The 20432-nt window shown below is 47.3% G+C and overlaps 2 protein-coding genes across 5 annotated transcripts in view; both read left to right on the top strand.

The window, feature by feature from the left end:
- The window catches only part of VARS2 (valyl-tRNA synthetase 2, mitochondrial), a 39500-nt gene extending 33623 nt beyond the window's left edge, over nt 1–5877 (top strand). For all 4 annotated transcript variants that reach the window (XM_083424764.1, XM_083424762.1, XM_083424761.1 and 1 more), the window contains exons 27-31: nt 1409–1520; nt 1850–2031; nt 3245–3394; nt 4615–5189; nt 5525–5877. In XM_083424764.1, the coding sequence (XP_083280890.1) occupies nt 1409–1520; nt 1850–2031; nt 3245–3394; nt 4615–4716 (546 nt within the window). In that variant the 3' untranslated portion in view covers nt 4717–5189; nt 5525–5877. The remainder of the gene's footprint in view (nt 1–1408; nt 1521–1849; nt 2032–3244; nt 3395–4614; nt 5190–5524) is intronic.
- Nucleotides 5878–8018: 2141 nt separating this feature from the next.
- LOC310670591 (E3 ubiquitin-protein ligase TRIM39-like) lies at nt 8019–17457 on the top strand. The gene is made up of 6 exons (XM_083426159.1): nt 8019–8647; nt 11121–11216; nt 12944–13174; nt 14410–14432; nt 15012–15130; nt 16495–17457. Exons 1-6 carry the CDS (start codon nt 8186–8188, stop codon nt 17001–17003), a joined length of 1440 nt encoding a protein of 479 aa, XP_083282285.1. The 5' UTR covers nt 8019–8185; the 3' UTR covers nt 17004–17457.
- Nucleotides 17458–20432: the final 2975 nt, after the last annotated feature.

Below are 20432 nucleotides of genomic sequence, written 5' to 3' on the forward strand. Positions count from 1 at the left end.
GGTACATTGGTTCTCAAACTTAATCCGTTCCGGACGTCTGTTCCAAAACCAAAGCGTTCCAAAACCAAGGCACGCTTTCCCATAGAAAGTAATGCCCTTCAAGACTTTTAAAAACAACCCCTAAAACAGCAATTTAACATGAATTTTACTATCTAACGACACCCATCGATCCATAAAATGAAAGCAATAATCAATGTACTGACTGTCCTATAACATAAATAAGATAGTATTGGAGATGATAAAAATAATAAAAATTTATTACCTGCACTGATGAAAGTCATTGTTTGGATGGGGGCTTTTATCCATTTCTGCAGTCACACAATCAATCAGTAGCTGAACTGGGTTCCACACAGTCACGAAAACAAATTAATCGAAAAAGCCTCAAAAACACAAAATAAATAGCAAAAACAAAAGTGCCAAACTTTATCAGTTCCAGAAGTCCATTTGTCTTCCAAAATGTTCAAAAACCAAGGCCTAGCTTCTGATTGGTGCAGGTGCCCCGCAAACAATAGCCAACAGCTGCATTTCATGTTCGGCTTCCGAAAAGCGTTCACAAACTGGAACACTTACTTCTGGGTTTTCAGAGTTTGAGAACCAAGGTACGACTATACAAGGTCCCTGTTCTGAATATCCAGTAATGTAGAAATTAGAGCAAGTTCTAGTTTCAGCTTTGGCCACATCTGCATCATACATCGAAAGCGCTGTGGTACCATTTTGAAGGTGCTGTGAGTTGTTGGGAGACCGCGATTCTCCTCAGAGAGATACAATTCTCAGAGTTCCCTGGGAAAGAAATTGGATAATTAAACCATTCTGAGAATTGTAACTCTGTGAGGGGAATAGGCATCTCCTGACAAGTCTCAGCACCATTAATAAACTGCTGCTCCCACAATTCTTTGGGGGAAGCCATGACACTTAAATTGGTGTAAGGTTTTCTACAATATGTAAGTTTTATGAAATAAATACGAAATATAATAGTGAACTTTAAAGGTATGGTGCAGCCGTGGCTCTAATTCTACAAGAAGGATCTTTTCAAGTCCCCCCCCCCCAACTTCTATACTGCTTTATATGTTTAAGAAAAATATTAAAGCTGTTTACAGCATATTCAACATCAATAAAACAATCCAGAATCAAACATTGCTGAAGAAAGTCAAATATAGCAGATACAGTCAAAGAAACATAACAGGAAACTAAAATATTGTCTTAAAAGATTTCAAAATCAAACATTACAAAGGAGGTCAGCTACGGAATACATATTTAACACAAAGTTTAAAAAAAAATCTTAAGCATTTCAAAAGGAAACATTGCTAAGTGAAGTCAAATATAAAATGCACTTTTAAAACAGCATAATTAACAAGAGAATAAAATATTATCATAAGCATGACAGTTTCCCCCTCCTCCACATATCCAGGCTCACTGGCGTCATCCCGACGAAGAGGCAAACTTCCTGTTAGTACAGGAAGTCATTAGAGCCGTCCGTGCCCTGAGGGCAACTTACCAGCTGACCAAAGCTCGGCCGACAGGTAAGACCTCTTCAGATGTCTGCTGTGTGGAGAACTGTTCATTTTCATGTGGTCACTGGGATAGAAAAATAGTTCCCTCACTCCTGATAGAGCAGGTACCCCCAAACTTGGCCCTCCAGATGTTTTGGGACTACAACTACCATCATCCCTAGCTAACAGGACCAGTGATCAGGGATGATGGGAATTGTAGTCCCAAAACAGCTGGAGGGCCGAATTTGGGGGTGCCTGTGATAGAGGGTATAACTGGTGCCCCCTCCCTCCAATTGGCTGATACCTTTGATTGTCTGAGGACAGTGCCTGTATTTTTAAATCTCTCTGTCTGTCCCTAGTGTATCTGGTTTGCCCAGAGGCAGTTCCCCGTGGCGTATATGAGGCCTATCGAGATCCCCTTCAGACTTTGTCCTTGGCTGGAACTCTGAGACTCCTCTCAGGTATCGAGGGAGCAGAACTACCTGCGAGTTGCGTGGCTGCGAAGGGGCACGAACACACTGCCATCTATGTGGATCTGCAGGTAAGACCCACGTTGGGGCAACTGCTTGGTTCAAGGAGACAGGTTCGTAAGGAAACGAAAGAAAGGTGGTGTTATAAGAGAAAAACCTGCTCCCTTTTCCTTATGGGGTATTCCGGAGCCTGTATAGAGTCCTTTAGTGGGTTCCCTGTTGTTAGGAGAAAACAGAGGCCAAGCAGAGTTATACTGAGAAGCAAAGCGGCTAGTAAGCCTGATCTTTATCAAGGAACCGTTGCAATAGGGTCACCACAGAACCCTGAACAATGGTGCACAAGCCCCTATATAGACTTTTGAAATTGCCCGCCCAGTAGCCTAAGACCACCACCCACAGAAACATCATACATACATCACAGAAGGAGGCCATCTAGAGCAGAAATCCTGCCTGCCAGGAGACCTGATAATGGTCACTGATTGCATTACCTGGGCAGCCTGACCATTCTTTTGTGATGGTAAATACTTTTAGATCCTGAATCTGGTTCATAGGCTCACCCTATTCATACACAAATATGCCCTTAAGGCAGGATTTGCAAGCCAAAACACAATGGTAAGATTTTCCAAATTTGTCTCCCTTATTGCAGAGGAACATTTGAGGTCATTGGGAGAGTAAAAATGGCATCAGAATTGCTCTCCTGTACTATTTCAGACAGGACGCAGGTGGTGCTGTGGGTTAAACCACAGAGCCTAGGGCTTGCCGATCAGAAGGTTGGCGGTTCGAATCCCCGCGATGGGGTGAGCTCCCGTTGTTCGGTCCCTGCTCCTGCCAACCTAGCAGTTCAAAAGCACGTCAAAGTGCAAGTAGATAAATAGGTACCGTTCTGGCGGGAAGCTAAGCGGCATTTCCATGTGCTGCTCTGGTTCGCCAGAAGCAGCTTAGTCATGCTGGCCACATGACCCGGAAGCTGTACGCCGGCTTCCTCGGCCAGTAAAGCGAGATGAGCACCACAACCCCAGAGTCATCCGCGACTGGACATAATGGTCAGCGGTCCCGTTACCTTTACTATTTCAGACACATGGTTCATATATTTAGATATGTGTGCATTTGTCAATATTTATTCTACATTTGAGACGTTAAAATTCTTGTAACAGTGGTGACCAGGTGAAATGCATTGTGGGAGGATTATGGCCACCTTTCAGGGAGTAACTTCAAGGGGGTCTAGAAGGAGGTTCTTTTAAATGTATATCATGCATTGAATCTGTGACACTTCCCTCACCATAGGGATTGGTTGACCCCCAAAAGGAGCTCCTCAGATTTGCATCTCGGCAAAAGAAACTGGAGCGGCAGCTGGCAGATCTCACCGTACGGGTTCAAGGGGCCAGATATCAGGAGCAGGTCTCCCCAAAAGCCAAACTGGATCACCAGCAAAAGGTATTAACTGCTATTGGAGGGGGGGCTATGGTTGCACACCACATTAAACAACAGGTAATGTTTAATTGTGCAACACGAGCAGGCGGTGATCTGGATTGTGTATCTCAAAAGTTGCTTCTTTGCTCTGGATTGTAACAAACTCTATTGCATTGTCTGAGCCCAAACTCGTGGCTTTATTTTCTCCGAACGAAACTGCAAGTGGTACTATGGTTTGGTTGGAGAGACATAAATCTTTTGAGTGTCACCAAAAAAAGAGCATATGGGTATTTTCGAAATACTTCATTTTTGTTCTGGAAAACAATACTTCCCCCCCCCTCTCATTTTAGGCTTTCGACAAAAAAATATTCCTCATTATAATTTTCTTTTAACATCTTTATTGAAAGTTCAAAAAGTACATAGTTATATGTGCACTAAACATGGCAAGATGTAAATAAAAGAGAGAAATAGAAACAGCTCCCGTGTAGAAGGGAAAGTAAAGGGGGGAGGGGGGAAAACCCCAAACTGTATACTTTACAGTTATTGTACTTCACCAGATCTTAACCTGGTGTAAGAATGGATTCCAAATATCATTGAATTTGTTCATGGCAAGTCTCCATTTATATGCAAGTTGCTCATATGTTGCGAGTTTGTATAAGTCTTCAATCATAGAAGGGAGCCACATTTTTATTTTTCCAATTCACCACTATCAGTCTTTTTGCTGTGGAAAGGGTATGGAGTCTCCGTGCCCTCATTATAATTTTCTTCTGTTACAATAGTACAGCGGTACCTTGGGTTACATACGCTTCAGGTTACACACTCCGCTAACCCAGAAATAGTGCTTCAGGTTAAGAACTTTGCTTCAGGATAAGAACAGAAATCGGGCTCTGGTGGCGCGGCGGCAGCAGGAGGCCCCATTAGCTAAAGTGGTGCTTCAGGTTAAGAACAGTTTAAGGTTAAGTATGGACCTCCGGAACGAATTAAGTACTTAACCCGAGGTACCACTGTATATCTGTCCTGTCCTTTGCTATTCAACCATAAACTGTTTCTTGGGGCTGATGTCTATAGGATTATACTGCAAGTTTCAGCAAACGAAATAGCATAAATACGTGTTTGTGTGACATCCTTTGGGTATGAACTTGTGGGGGAATAAGTCTGTATTAGTAACAGCCAAGGCCCTCCTTATTTCACTGGTAGCAGTGATACTTCATCTGCGTGTTTAACTTTCTCCTTTTTCGTCACAGATTTCCTTGCTGCATTCGGAGCTGGAGCAAATTGAACAGGCCAAATCAGCCCTCCAGAAGATGCCTGTGGGGCAGGGATTGTCTCCTGAACCACCTGAGTAGTGAGGACTGGCAGAAATTAGCCTTACACAGCGTAGGTGGATTAACTACAAGACTGAGAAGATACGGAAGACTGGGGAAAGAAGTTGGAAGCTCTGCGGTTCTGAGACACCCAGTTCTGCGATGGAGCCTTGCGGCAAGGTGGAGGGTGGCGTTGGGTCGGCACACTGACTTGATTTTGAACACTTGGGGTCACCAGCTGGACTCCATGGGCTGACATGCTGCCTTCACAAGTTTAGAGAAGGGATATTTTATTGTCAACAAGGTTCAGTGCCAGCCTTTACCGCTGCAGAAGCTGTGGAACCGTTACGATATGCCCTTACCCAACCACCGAGGGCCAATCTTTATAGCCACACACAGTGTGCTTGATGGGTTCAGCTGTTCAAAACCTCCTCCAGGCAACTTGTTCTCACTCTTCCATGGGATGCATTCACACATAGAGAATAAATATGTGAGCCAGGCTGCCTATGGAGGAAGCCACAGCTTCTTGTTGTTGTTTAGTCGTTTAGTCGTGTCCGACTCTTTGTGACGCCATGGACCAGAGCATGCCAGGCACTCCTGTCTTTCACTGCCTCCCGCAGTTTGGTCAAACTCATGATGGTAGCTTCGAGAACACTGTCCAACCATCTCGTCCTCTGCCGTCCCCTTCTCCTTGTGCCCTCCATCTTTCCCAACATCAGGGTCTTTTCCAGAGAGTCTTTTCTTCTCATGAGGTGGCCAAAGTATTGGAGCCTCTGCTTCAGGATCTGTCCTTCCAGTGAGCACTCAGGGCTGATTTCCTTAAGAATGGATAGGTTTGTTCTCCTTGCAGTAGCTACCCACAAGTAATTCACACAACAGTGTTGCTGCGATTGTGGAAAAGTCTTCGTCTGTGGCTATCTGCTTTTTACACTAAATTTATCCATGCGAATGCACTCCAGAGACTGTTGGCACACACCATTCGGAAAAGGATTTGAACGCCTGAGCTTGTTGTCCCATCAATTTTTTTTTTTAAAGAAATTTGTTCTTTGTAGTCAAACCAAAGGCTGTCTAAAATAATTTCCTTTCTTTTTCACTCCTTGTGTTAATGCAGAGTTGGGAACGTATCCACCAGCGGGGTTTAACTATGCAGATTTAAGAGGCTTTCATGCCAAGAGGAAGTGTAAAATAATGTTTGGAATTACAGCTTCCTTTTAAGTCAATTCCTTTAAAGTCTTTCTTACCATTGCATTTTTGAACATGCAACGTGGATTTTGAACATGCAAAACATGGGCTTAACGCCCCCTGCAGGAGAGATTAAGGGCTGCAAATTGTGAAAAAGGTGTACGGGGAATGAGAGCGGCCGGAACCCTTTCCCACCCCCACCCACAACAGAGATGTCCATCTCAAGCGCCCCTAAAAGTTCAAGATGCAGTCTAGGTGATTAGGCTCATGGGCAGTTCACTGCTTAACAAGACCTAGCGGGAGGCCAGGCTTGAAGTTTGAAAGAGTTGCTCTAGCAAACGGCTGGAGTGAAGTGTAGGTTCACACAGGCCTGCAGCCCAGGTGGGTGTCTCTTGGTCCATCACCTCCAGGTGCAAACTGCTTGAGGTTGATTCCAAACACCTGTTGTAGCATGAGAACAAAGGAGCAAGGGCTACAGCCAACTAAATTATTCTGTGAGCAGAATCATTGAAATTAATGGACCTAGGTTAATCATGTCCATTACAGTGGTACCTCGGGTTAAGTACTTAATTGGTTCCGGAGGTCCATACTTAACCTGAAACTGTTCTTAACCTGAAGCACCACTTTAGCTAATGGGGCCTCCTGCTGCCGCACCGCCACCGCACAATTTCTGTTCTCATCCTGAAGCAAAGTTCTTAACCTGAAGCACTATTTCTGGGTTAGAGGAGTCTGTAACCTGAAGCGTATGTAACCTGAGGTACCACTGTATTTTTAGTGGATCTACTATGAGTAGGGCTAACACCGATGAGCAACCCTTTTAATGAACAGTTTGCAACTCAAACTGAACTAACTGGAAAGCAGCTGGAGGAGGAGCAGAAGCAGCCAAAGGCCAAAAACGCAACTGGTAGTATTGGGGGGGGGGGCTGACCTTTCCCCATCCTGAGGACCCCCTGGGAAACTTGCCCAAACTGGCTCTAGCCTGGAACTGGCTTTGGGGAGTGCAGCTGACTGCTGCTTGGGCCACAGCTGAGGGGGGCCTGAGGAAGCTTCCTCCAACACATTAAAGGTAAAGGGACCCCTGACCATTAGGTCCAGTCGTGGCCAACTCTGGGATTGCGGTGCTCATCTCGCTTTATTGGCCGAGGGAGCCAGCGTATAGTTTGCGGTGCTCATCTCGCTCTATAGGCCGAGGGAGCTGGCGTTTGTCCACAGACAGCTTCCAGGTCATGTGGCCAGCATGACTAAGCTGCTTCTGTTGAACCAGAGCAGCGCATGGAAACGCCGTTTACCTTCCCGCCGGAGCGGTACCTATTTATCTACTTGCACTTTGACGTGCTTTCGAACTGCTAGGTTGGCAGGAGCAGGGACCGAGCAACGGGATCTCACCCCGTCACGGGGATTCGAACCAGCGACCTTCTGATAGGCAAGTCCTAGGCTCTGTGGTTTAACCCACAACGCCACCCGCGTCCCTCTCCAACACATTGCTTGTCCATAAAAAGCAAACCCAGAGAGAGGGGGAGACCAGAGGCACTTTCCAGGGTTCCTCTCCACTGTGAGCTGTTGTGGTTGTAAGTTTGGGCCCCCGGTGGGGAACTGGGTGGGTGAAGGCATAGGCAAAAGCCAGGCTTCTGCGACAGGGAGACACGGGAATGGGAAAGGGATCAGGTGAAGGAATTGTGGTTTATCTCTACTAATTTGTATAAATGTAACCTTTGTATATATAACTTTAGTATTGCTGTTTTAAGTTGTCCGTTACTTTGTGGTAGCTCCACACTCTATAGCACACACACGTTCAAAGCCCATAACCACCCCCCAAAAATAATGGGAACTGTAGTTTAAGGGTACCAGGAATTGGAACTCTTCGAGGGGGAAACGGCAGTTCCCGGGATTCTCTGTGCATCAAATCTGCTTCTTGTGGATCTGCCCCTTACTCCAGGCTTGGGTGGGAAACCTTTGGCCTGCCAGGTGTTGTTGAACTACAACTCCCAACAGCCCCAGCAAGCATGGGCCAAGCTGTGGGATGGTGGGAACTGTAGTTCAGCGACGTCTGCGGGCCAAAAGTTTCCCCGTGCCTGCTTTACTTTATGTACACCCCTTGGACATAATTTCTCATGCAGTAATCGGTGTAGAAATAGCCACGTATTTAGCTTCCACGCGGCCCCACTTTCCAGAGTTTCGTTTTATCGTGCACACCCACTTCTTGCTTTCTCCCCGCCTACTTTCGGTTTTGGGTGGTGGTGGTTTATTTTTGCACGCCTGAGCAAGGAAGAGGCGGGCGGTGCCAGCCGGGGCCGTTGCAAAAAAAGCGCTGCTTCTCTCTCCTTCCTCCATGGCCGCCACCGCCGCCGCCCGCGCCCTGCGGGAAGAGCTCTTCTGCCCGATCTGCCTGGATTACTTCGGCGACCCGGTGATCCTGAGCTGCGAGCACAACTTCTGCCGCGCGTGCATCACCAGCTACTGGAGCGGCCTGGGCGGCAGCTGCTTCCCCTGCCCGCAGTGCAGGAAGAGGTCCCGCTCCGGGAAGCTCCGGCCCAACGCGCAGCTGGGCAAAGTGGCCGAGAGGGCCAAGGAGCTGGCCTCGCTCGCCGGCTCCTCTCCGGGCGCGCCTTCCCCGCCGCCGGCCGGCAGCAGCAGCAGCCCAGGATCGGGGCCGGTGTGCCGGCAGCACCAGGAGCCGCTGAAGTTGTTCTGCCGGGCGGACGAGGCTCTCATCTGCGTGGTCTGCGACAGATCCAAGGAGCACCGACTTCACGCGGTGGTCCCCGCGGACGAGGCAGCCGAGGAGTACAAGGTAAAGGCAGCGAGAGTTCATTGCCTTCAGTTGGGCTACTCGTGAGTAAGGCGAGCTTTGCACGCAACCCAGAATAGTGGGATCGTAGCTCGGGGTGCGTTTCCTCCAGTGATTTCTGTTCACGAGATACTTGCATTAAAAACAAAACATTATTTTGCTTTTGGTGGGGGGGGGCAGGTGAGAGATTGGGGGGGTGCATTTTGCACGCAAAGGATTTTTTAGGAATTGCAGCATTCCTCCTTATTGCTTTATGTATCGAAACAATAAAATAAACACACACACACACAGCACATATGCAGTGTATAGCTAAAGTTACATCATATACAGTGGTACCTCGGGTTACATACGCTTCAGGTTACAGACGCTTCAGATTACAGACTCCGCTAACCCAGAAATAGTACCTCAGGTTAAGAACTTTGCTTCAGGATGAGAACAGAAATTGCACGGCGGCAGCAGGAAGTCCCATTAGCTAAAGTGGTGCTTCAGGTTAAGAACAGTTTCAGGTTAAGAACGGACCTCTGGAACGAATTAAGTTCTTAACCTGAGGTACCACTGTACTATCCTAAGACTTCACACGTATCAGCTTTACGTAGATATATATACCATTACATATAACTTATAGTGTCCATATAAAGATTTATTAATTGTATGAAAAACTATGAATCCACAAAACGCCAACAGTATAAGACCGTATTCATAAATATCCTTCCTTGTTTCTAGAGCAGCTTTTGGGGAATCTTCAGCCCTGCGAATGTTCCTAAACTACAACTCCCATCGTGCCTGCTCATTGGCCATGCTGGTTGGGACTGATAGGAGCTGGCATGCAACAAGAAATGGAAGACCACAAGTTCCCTGTCTATAATAATAATACAGTGGTGCCTCGCAAGACGAAAAGAATCCGTTCCGCGAGTCTCTTCATCTAGCGGTTTTTTCGTTTTGCGAAGCAAGCCCATTAGTGGATTAGCGCTATTAGCGGTTTAGCGGCTATTAGCGGCTATTAAAGGCTTAAGGGATTAGCGGATTAGCTGCTAAAAGGCTATTAGCAGCTTAGTGCCTTAGAAAAAGGGGGTGGGGAGCGGAAAAAAATCTCAGGAACTCGCAAGACATTTTCGTCTTGCAAAGCAAGCCCATAGGAAATTCGTTTTGCGAAGCACCTCCAAAACGGAAAACCCTTTCGTCTAGCGGGTTTTCCGTCTTGCGAGGCGTTCGTCTTGCGGGGCACCACTGTAATAATTTATTATTTGTACCACGCCCATCTGGCTGGGTTTCCCCAGCCACTCTGCGCAGCTTCCAACAGAGATTAAAAATACATTAAAATGTCACACGTTAAAAACTTCCCTGTGCTGTTAAGTGCACTTGAATGTAAATATGCAGAACTAGAGTGTGCTGCCTACTTCCTTTCTATTGCCCAACACGCAGCCTATTCTGATCCTACACCAGAACAGAATGCATGCCTAAAAGCAAGCTAAAATCCAGCCACTCATCTGTTTGGTGGGAGGGAGAGCAGAGTCCAGCTCTCATCTAGCCCCTCTAAAAAACAAAGTTTTCTAGTTTTTAATTATTATTTTTTAAAGGTCTCTGTATGCACAGTAACTACAGTGAAATCAGACTCATTGAGGATCTGTTTGCACACCCAAACAGGGGAACACATGCTGCAAAAATTACTGTACTATTGCAAGCAGTAAGAGCTTGGTGTGCAGCAGATGTTTATGGATTCCTGTCCCCTTCAGCTCCAGCTAGCATGGCCAGTGATCAGGGAGGATAGGAGGTGTAATCCAGCAACATATTGTGGGCTGTGAGTTCTCCCACCCACTAATGACATCCAAGCAACGGGCTCCTCCCAGCACAAGCCCAATGTACAGTGGTACCTCAGGTTACAGATGCTTCAGGTTACAGACTCTGCTAACCCAGAAATAGTACCTCGGGTTAAGAACTTTGCTTCAGGATGAGAACAGAAATTGTGCTCCGGCGGTGCAGCAGCAGCGGGAAGCCCCATTAGCTAAATTTCCCCCTCCACCTGCTTCCTCCACTCTCAGCCTCTATCCTTCCAGTTGATTTTTCAAGTTAAAACAGGCTGTTTGGCTACTGTTTCTGTTTGCATATGGAATGCACTTTGGCTCTTAGAAACTTGCCTACGACCTGCAGTCACAGGGCATTTTGAGATGGAAGGCTTTGTAAGGGTTCACATTTCTGGAGCCTCGCCATTGTCTGAAATGGGTTTTCAGGTTCCTCCTACCAGGTGCTTACAGGAACAGGAACCTAGAACTAGAACCTCGCAGGAAAGACTGCACACCTTGTAAGGAGGCTTGAGGTCCTACACCTCTCAGGAGTGTTTGGGCACCCTAGAACTGCCTATGATCTGATTGCCTTGTTCACACCTATGGAGGGAGCCTATGGCAGGAGAACAATACAGAAACCCAGAACTGCCCACTCCCTAAGCCTTGAACACCCATCTGCTTGTTGCTTTTGGCAGGCCCGGTTTCAACACCACCTGGCCTTGTTGAAAAGCGAGAGGGACAGCAGGGAGGTTCTTGCAGTGAACCAAGGGAAGAGGCTGGAGATGCTGCTGGTAAGTTTGCCTTCTTAGGCAAAGCTGACTTCTTCTTCTTCTTCTTCTTCTTCTTACCCCGCCCATTTGGCTGGGTTTACCCAGCCACTCTGGGCTGTTTTTAACAGAATATTAAAAACACAATAAAACATCAAACATTAAAAACTTCCCTAAACAGGGCTGCCTTCAGATGTCTTCTAAAAGTCAGATAGTTGTTTATTTCCTTGACATCTGATGGGAGGGTGTTCCACAGGGCGGGTGCCACTACCGAGAAGGCCCTCTGCCTGGTTCCCTGTAACTTGGCTTCTTGCAGTGAGGGAACCGCCAGAAGGCCCTCGGAGCTGGACCTCAGTGTCCGGGCAGAACGATGGGAGTGGAGACGCTCCTTCAGGTATATTTGGGGCTTGAGTGACATCACTTAGAAAAGAGGCACATTTTGTGTCAGAATGTTTATGTCCATCCGGCAAACGCTGTCGGACCAGCTGGGGCGACAAATAGCAACAGCAGCTCTTGAAACAATGGTGCCGCAGATAAAAATGTGTAACTCTGGGTGGCACACATATGTATATAGTTAGCAATTAAGAGGCATATGCCAGTCTAGGCTACACAAATAGAGAGCAGTTGTGCTGCTGAATCGATAGCACACAGTGACCCCAATCTGTACCTTGTAGGGGACGGTTTCCCAAACTTGGGTCTCTGGCTGCTTTTGAACTGCAGTTCCCATCATCCCTGACCACTGCTCCTGCCAGCTAGGGATGATGGGAGTTGTAGTCCGAAAACAGCCAGAGACCCATGTTTGGGAAACACTGTTGTTGAGGAAGTCGAAACAAAAAGCAGAGTTGCTGCATTTCAGACCGGGGTGGGATGTAGAGTATAGTCCTCAGCCCAAACCTTAGATCAGGCATAGGCAAACTCAGCTGTCCAGATGTTTTGGGACTACAATTCCCATCATCCCTGACCACTGGTCCTGTTAGCTAGGGATCATGGGAGTTGTAGTCAGAAAAGATATGGAGGGCCGAGTTTGCCTATGCCTGCCTTAAAGGTAAAGGGAGCCCTGACCGTTAGGTCCAGTCGTGACCGACTCTGGGGTTGTGGTGCTCATCTCGCTTTATTGGCCGAGGGAGCCGGCGTACAGCTTCCGGGTCATGTGGCCAGCATGACTAAGCCGCTTCTGGTGAACCAAAGCAGCGCACAGAAACGCCGTTTACCTTCCCACCAGAGCGGTACGTATTTATCTACTTGCACTTTGACATGCTTTCGAACTGCTAGGTTGGCAGGAGCAGGGACCAAGCAACGGGAGCTCACCCCGTCACAGGGATTCAAACTGCCGACCTTCTGATCGGCAAGTCCTAGGCTCTGTGGTTTAACCCACAGCGCCACCCACGTCCCATAGATGTAAGCAAAACCCCAAGCATAAGACCCAAACTAGACATGGCGGCAAATGCATGGTGTAAGATTGTTAGCTGATACCTGGAATCTTTTATATGCAAGCTGGATGTTTTACCACTGAGCCACAGTCCTCACAGCGGCTGAGCAATTGCTTGTGGGAAGCCCAGCAAGGAGGATTCAAGCAAAAGGGCGCCCTCCCCTCCTGTATTTTCCAGCGACTGGTACCCAGGAGCATTGCTGAACTTACTCGGCTCCGATACTCTGGTTTTGCTGCAGCAAGCAAGGAGAAAATGTGCTTTTCAATGTTACCTGTCCTTACCCTTTTGGAACGGCCCCGTTTCCCGTTCCTTCCTCCGCAGGGTCGTGTGGAAGCCGAGAGGCAGAGAACTGCCCACGTGTTCCAGCAGTTAAGGAAGACCCTGCAGGACAGGGAGAGCCAAGCCCTACAGGGGCTTTCGGAAGTGGCCAGCGAGCTGGAGAGAAGGCAGCGGGAGAACGAGAGCAAGATCCTGCAGGGGGCGCCGCTTCTACGAGGACTGATAGTTGAGCTGGAGCAAATTTGTCAGCGTCCGGATACTGAGCTCCTCAAGGTAAAAGCAGCGGCAAGGTGGTTCAGCGTCTTTTGTGCGGGGAGTGGGGTTGAAGACACATTGCTATTTTTGCAGCAGGGTTCCTGTCTCCAGCGCCTTGGAGCTGCCCGTCAGCATGAAAGGGAGAGTTTTTAAGCCACTGCATATTCCAAAGCCAAGCGCTTTGGGAACGTTGAAAACAGAAGGTGCTTCTGTTTTGAGGAATGATGTGTAAGATCTGTTAACGTACAATGAAACTTCCCGGAAAACACAACTATAAGTTATTTTTATTTTTACTTTTTTAAAAAAATATTATTTGGTTTTACATATTTAAGTTTATAATCATACCACAACCCACCCAAAATTACAAGATTCTCTCAAATCTCTGGACTTCCCACCTTCCCCTCTGTGGGTTCTGTTGTTAAACCTTTTCTACTGCATCTTTTCAATAGTCCATATTTTATATGTCCATTATCTCCATAGTACCTGCTACATTACAAGTGTTATTTCAATCCTGCTAATGTTTTCATCTGTTTACAGTGGTCTCCAAGATAAGTTATAAATTTCCCCCATCCTTTCTTAAAGTTCTGGTCTTCTTGGTTCCTGAGCTTTCCAGTCAGTTTTGCCATTTCGGCATAGTCCAACAACTTGATTTGCCATTTTTCTCTGGTAGGGACTTTATCTTCTTTCAATCTCTGGGCTAATCAACATCCGTGCAACTGTCTTCGCATACATAAAAAGTCTTTTCTGTGCCCTTGGAATTCCAGCACCTACATTTCCTAATAGAAAAGCCTCTGGTTTATTTTTTAGAAAAAGTTATTTTAAACCTTTTTTTTAGTTCATTGTATATCATTTCCCAGAATGCTTTTATTATCTTACACGTCCACCACATATGATAGGAGGTGCCTTCTTTTTCTTTACATTTCCAACAGACATTTGTACCTGTCTTATACATTCTTGCTAGGAGCACAGTATAAGACTTGCTTCGGTGCAGCAGCCTCTACACTTCCTGCAAACAGATTGGAAAGAAGGCTTGGTAAATAGGTCGTCTGGAAGCGCTCAAAAGCAATAGACTACAAATGTACAAATTTAATAAGCCGTCCCACCACAAAATTAGACTTCATCCAGAGCCCAGTTCATACATTACTTCCCACCCTACCACATAGTTCCTGGAGGAATTTTGAGTTGTGAATTATGATACTGTGAAAGGGCAACCCTTACAATTCTGCTTTCTCTCCATTTCTTCCCCCCTTTAGGATGCTGGGAGCCTCTTGAAGAGGTAAGCAACTGTGGCTGTAAGTGTGATTCATTCTGTCAACAACCAGCCGGAGAGGCATGTATCTACCTTCAGTCATGCTCAGAGCAGACCCGTTGAAATTAATAGATGCTGTTAATTTAAAGGTAAAGGGACCCCTGACCATTAGGTCTAGTCGTGGCCGACTCTGGGGTTGCGGTGCTCATCTCGCTTTATTGGCTGAGGGAGCCGGCGTACAGCTTCCGGGTCATGTGGCCAGCATGACTAAGCCGCTTCTGGCGAACCAGAGCAGCGCACAGAAACCCCGCTTACCTTCCCTCCGGAGCGGTACCTATTTATCTGCTTGCACTTTGACGTGCTTTCAAACTGCTAGGTTGGCAGGAGCAGGGACCGAGCAACAGGAGCTCACCCCATCGCGGGGATTCGAACTGCCGACCTTCTGATCGGCAAGTCCTAGGCTCTGTGGTTTAACCCCACAGCGCCACCCGCGTCATCGCTTCAATTTCAGTGTGTCTGCTCTGTAGTTGAATACAGCCCAGAGTTTCTGCCAAACAGGATTATGTGCCCAGAAGCCATCTGATTTTTCTCTCTCTTTCACGGTAGGTGCAAAAACTGGAACTTTCCAAAATGGTCGCCGATGTCCACCATGGAATTGGAAGAGAGAATTTCCCATCTCTCTCGGAAGAACACTGCCCTGTGGGAGCATATGAACGAGATGAGAGGTTAGTACTTCGCACTAACTGCTTTGCGCAACAAGACGCAGGTGCACTGTGGAACTCACTGCCACAAGAGGCGGTGAAGGCCACCAACGTGGCTGGTTTTAAAAGAACATTAGTCACTCATGGAACGTCAGTGGCTATCAATTGGAACTAGCCACAATGGCTGTTCCTACCTTTGGTTCTTCCTATGTTAATAGTAGCATTGATGATGTTAGTTATATCCTAGACATGGTACTTCCAAGGAAGGGATGGGAGGAAGGTCTCCTCCTCCCCCTCCCCCCCCTTTTTTTTTTACAATGGACATTGAATAAGTTCAGGTAGAGTTGGGTTTTTAGTGTAGAGTGGTCAGGAGAACGGGTATAGAGACAAAAGCATGCCAGGGATTACTATCCCACTTCCATTATACAAAAATCCACTTTTCCAAACATGAGGAATCAGTACCCCAAGCCTCGCTATACACACCACAGATTCAGATATCCAAACAGTTGGATCTCCATGTAGCACAGTAAACAAATAACCGGCCTTGAGCAAGCCTTAATTTTGTGTTTTGCTGGTTTGCGGCAGCAACCATGAAACCATGGTAGAAAAGGGAGGAGGTAGATTGGAGAAGTAAGATCATTTCCCCCTTCCTTGTTTGCCTTTTGCAAGGTTTCAGAGCGTTTTCCCTGTTTGTTTTGTTTTTCGTTTCGGGGTCAAAACTCCATGGCCGGGAACGCATTAGAAATTTCCACGTAGGAATCCAGGGAAATGGTTGTCTCGTTAAGAAAATGTTTGCTTTTACAAGCAATTTCCTAAGAATGCAGTGTGTTCGGATAGCGAGACTTGCATTTATATGCCGTCCTTTTTTTCTAGAAAAAGAGGTACAGGAACTCTCACCTTTTGGGGATGAAATAAATAAAAAAAAATAACAAATTGTCCAGTAGCACCTTAGTGATCAACTAAGTTTGTTCTGGGTATGAGCTTTCGTGTGCACGCACACTTCTTCAGATACACTGAAAGAAGTCACCAGACCCTTATATATAGTGGGAGGGTTTGGGTGGGGTGGACAGCCCTAAGTTTTTGAGCTTTTAGGGGCACCACAGCCACTTTTAGAGGCGCCTCCAATGAGTTCCAGCTGAAAAACAGCCCTGTTTAGATGTAAAGAAAAAATGCCTCCAGTAACCTCCTTCCAATGGAAACCAAACATAGTAAGTAAGCACTGCACTGCTGAAATGTCTCATCGCTCAGGGAATTGGAGCGAGCGCAATAATACTAAGCTGGGCAGCCAGTTTCTCTTTTTATTAATAATCTAGAGTGGAAGATCTTATTTGTGCATACGCTTCATATGTGATGTAGATAGAGGCACACATTCCTCTGTGTCATTACAGAGATCATCACCTTGAATCCCGATTCAGCTCATCCCAACCTGGCGATTTCAGCTGACCGGAGGACCGTGAGCCGCAGGGATGGCTTCCCAGCTTACCTCGACACTTCCAGAAGATTCCACCCCTCCTTCTGTGTGCTGGGCTCTGAGGGCTTCCTGAGCGGCCGCCACCACTGGCTGGTAGATGTGAAAGGCCGCTGCGGTTGGGCCCTTGGTGTAGCTGAGGAATCTGTGGAAAGGAAGAGGCCTGTGGTACTTCAACCAGAACATGGGATTTGGGCTGTGGAGTTGGGGCCCTACCAGCTCCTTCCTACAACACCAGCAAATGTGGCAGAGACAGAGACTCCGACCCGCAGGATTCTTGTTAGCTTGGACTATGAGGCAGGGCGGGTGACGTTCTCCGACCATTGTAGCTCAGAAACACTCTTCACCTTGAGGGGCTCCTTCACAGAGAAGCTTTACCCTTTCTTTTGGCTGTGGTCCCCTGAGGCCTCTCTCACACTTTGTCCCTGAGGCAAAGTTGACGGGTGGAAAGGAACAGGAGATGCTGTTGCTGGGGCGATGTGGGGGGAAAGAAATAACAACTTGTACTGGTTCACCCACAAAACTATTTTTGTTAACTCCCAATACACAAGGTCATTCAAACTGATTCCCGGTCTGTGAGTCCTGTTGGAGCCAAGTAGAACTCAGAATCTGCCATGGGTATCAGGGGTTGGCAAAGGATGATGGGAGTTGAAGTCCAACAGTGGATGGTGGGCCACACCATCCCTTGATCTGTAGGCAATTGTGCATTACTAAACCCATGTTTGCTGATGAGTGCCCTGGATAGAGTGCTGCACGTAGGCTGGGGAGGTTTGGGTTCAATTCAGCACATGGTTGCAAAGTGTACTGTGTCGCCTCAAAAAGTATCGCTTTGTCTATGCCGAATCTACCTCACAGGGTTGAATAAATGGAGAATAAACATGCACACTGCCTTGAGCTCTTCAGGTCAGGCATGATGGGAGTTGTACTCCAATAACTCTGGGAGGGCACTCGCTTCAGAAGACGGATGGGATCGAAATGTAGTCATAAATAAGAAGGCCTAGCGGGAGAGGGAGGTGCCTCCATCATCCTGTGCTTCCTATTTTTCTCCTGCAAATACTCCTTAATGGTGTTTTCCCCCCTCAGCTGTGCAAAAAGTAATTAAAGATAGTGGAGAGGAGGCCTTATCAAAGTCAATTTTCCCCAACAAGTGAGAAGGAAGACTTTGGGGTCAAATGTTTTGGCATATAAAGGAAACCACAAGTCTGGGGGTGCTGTTGGCTTCATAACGTCTAGCTCCATGCCTGGGCCAATATAACCTGAGTCTGGTGCCTTATTACATATCACCCACTCTCAAATCTTCCATTCTTGGGCAAGGTGATTGAGCGAATGGTTGCTTCCAGGCACGCCTGGAAGAAGCAGACCATTTGGATCCCTTCCAATCAGGATTCAGGCCTCATCATGGGACTGAAATTGCCTTGGTTGCGCTGGTTGATGATCTCTGGCGGGCTAGGGACCAAGATAAGAGCTGTTTCCTAGTTCTGCTGGATCTCTCAGTGGCTTTTGACACCATCGAGCATAACATCCTTCTGGACTGTCTAGAGGGGCTGGGAGCTGGGAGCACTGCTGTTGTACAGTGGTTCCGCTCCTTCCTCCTTGGCCATGTTCAGAAAGTGGTGGGGGGGGATGAGTGTTCAGACCTCTGGGCTCTCACTTAGGGTTCTGTCCTCTCCCCCATGCTTTTCAACATCTACATGCAGCCGCTGGGAGAGATCATCAGGGGTTTGTTTGGAAGATGGCAGTCATATTACATCAGGCTAAACACCCAACTTGCTCAACCGTTCCTCTTAAGGCTTGATTTTCAGACCCTTTATTATTGTGGTCGTCGTCCTCTGCATTCGTTTCTACCCCTCCCAGAGCTACAATTCCCAGAGTTTGTTTGTTTGTTTGTTTTAGTTAATTTATATATCACCCTTCGTCAGAGGACCACAGGGTCATTCACAATGTAAAAACACCCCAGTTTCCTGTGAAGAAGGGTTAATTGTTTTAACCACTCTGGGGATTGTATCTTTGGGAAGGGAATTGGAGTCTCCCCACAACTATGAAACTGCAGCTCGCAGAATTCACGACTATTCACATCTGAAGGCAGCCCTGTCTAGGGAAGCTTTTTAATCTGTAAGAGAGAGAAAGAGAGTTTTGGATTTGATATCCCGCCTTTCACTCCCCTTCAGGAGTCTCAAAGCGGCTCACATTCTCCTTTCCCTTCCTCCCCCACAACAAACACTCTGTGAGGTGAGTGGGGCTGAGAGACTTCAGAGAAGTGTGACTGGCCCAAGGTCACCCAGCAGCTGCATGTGGAGGAGCGGAGATGCGAACCCGGTTCCCCAGATTGCGAGTCTTATCGCTCTTAACCACTACACCACACTGGCTCTCTGTAATATTTTATTATGTTTTTTATATACAGTGGTTAGGGGACGCGGGTGGCGCTGTGGGTAAAACCTCAGTGCCTAGGGCTTGCCGATCGCATGGTCGGCGGTTCAAATCCCCGCAGTGGGGTGAGCTCCCGTCTTTCGGTCCCAGCTCCTGCCCACCTAGCAGTTCGAAAGCACCCTTAAGTGCAAGTAGATAAATAGGTACCACTTTATAGCGGGAAGGTAAACGGCGTTTCGTGTGCTGCACTGGTGCTGGCTCACCAGAGCAGCTTCATCATGCTGGCCACATGACCCGGAAGTGTCCTCGGACAGCGCTGGCCCCTGGCCTCTTAAGTGAGATGGGCGCACAACCCTAGAGTCGGACACGACTGGCCCATACGGGCAGGGGTACCTTTACTTTTACCTTTTATATACAGTGGTACCTCGGGTTACAAACACTTCGGGTCACAAACACTTTGGGTTACAGAATCTGCTAACCCGGTAGTACTTCAGGTTAAGAACTTTACCTCAGGATGAGAACAGAAATTGCGCGGTGTCAGCGGGAGGCCCCATTAGCTAAAGTGGTACCTCAGGTTAAGAATGGTTTCAGGTTAAGAACGGATCTCCAGAATGAATTAAGTCCGTAACCGGAGGTACCACTTTATGTTGAAAGCCACACAGAGTGGCTGGCACCACCCAGTCAGATGTGTGGGGTACAAAGAATAAAAGTATTATTATTATTGGTACCATTGCCCTTTAAATGTGAGGTGTGAATGTGGCCTAAATTCCTGAGTGCAGTGAGTTCTTCATTAAGCCTTGGTGGGCAGCACATGGTTGGCCTGACTGAATTACTGACAGCCCTGCCTCCTGTAGAGGTGGATTGGGGCCTGCTAAAAGGGACAGTCACAATAAAAACTATTCTCTTCAGAGTCAGTAGGATGCAGCATTGTCCTGAAGAGAGATTCTGAATCCCATAAGATCAATGTTTCTTCATTGTTGCCTTATGCGCACCCAACCCAGTCTCAATTCTTTTTATTTGCCATCTTGCGTTGGCCTCCCACTGCAAGGGGATGTGTTGACTTACGAATCAAACGCAGTGACGGCAATGACTCATGCGCAGCTTTGGTGAGCAGCAAATGCTCCCAAATAGGCTGTTAGTGGCACAGGAGATGGGTTTCCTTGCTTACTGATTGTCCATTATGGGCCAGTTAATGGCTTTTCAGAGCTTGCACCTAAAGAAGCATGCTTTGGAGGTTGCTTGGTGCAGTTCAGGACAGGGCGCCTGTGACTCTAATAACTGTGTAGTCAAGAGAAGGCATGGATCCCGCAACAAAATGTTGCAGCAGCGTGGCATGCTCCCCTGTTAAGGATTCCAGTCACGCTGTGCCTCTGAATACCAGTTGGTGGGGGAAGGACAGCAAGAGAAATGCCACTGTGCTCCAATCCTGTCCACCAACCAGCAGAGGACCCTGGACAGTTAAGTCCAGTCAAAGGCGACTCTGGGGTTGTG

This window comes from Podarcis tiliguerta (genome assembly GCF_965153285.1).
Source record: "Podarcis tiliguerta genome assembly, chromosome: 2".
Taxonomy (NCBI): Eukaryota; Metazoa; Chordata; class Lepidosauria; order Squamata; family Lacertidae; genus Podarcis; species Podarcis tiliguerta.

Bases quoted from the DNA above. Each gene is read 5' to 3' on its own strand.
- LOC310670591 (XM_083426159.1), top strand. From the start codon at position 8,186: ATGGCCGCCACCGCCGCCGCCCGCGCCCTGCGGGAAGAGCTCTTCTGC. The intron at 13,175-14,409 runs GTAAAAGCAGCG...TCCCCCCTTTAG, and splicing joins CGGATACTGAGCTCCTCAAG to GATGCTGGGAGCCTCTTGAA. The intron at 14,433-15,011 runs GTAAGCAACTGT...CTTTCACGGTAG, and splicing joins GCTGGGAGCCTCTTGAAGAG to GTGCAAAAACTGGAACTTTC.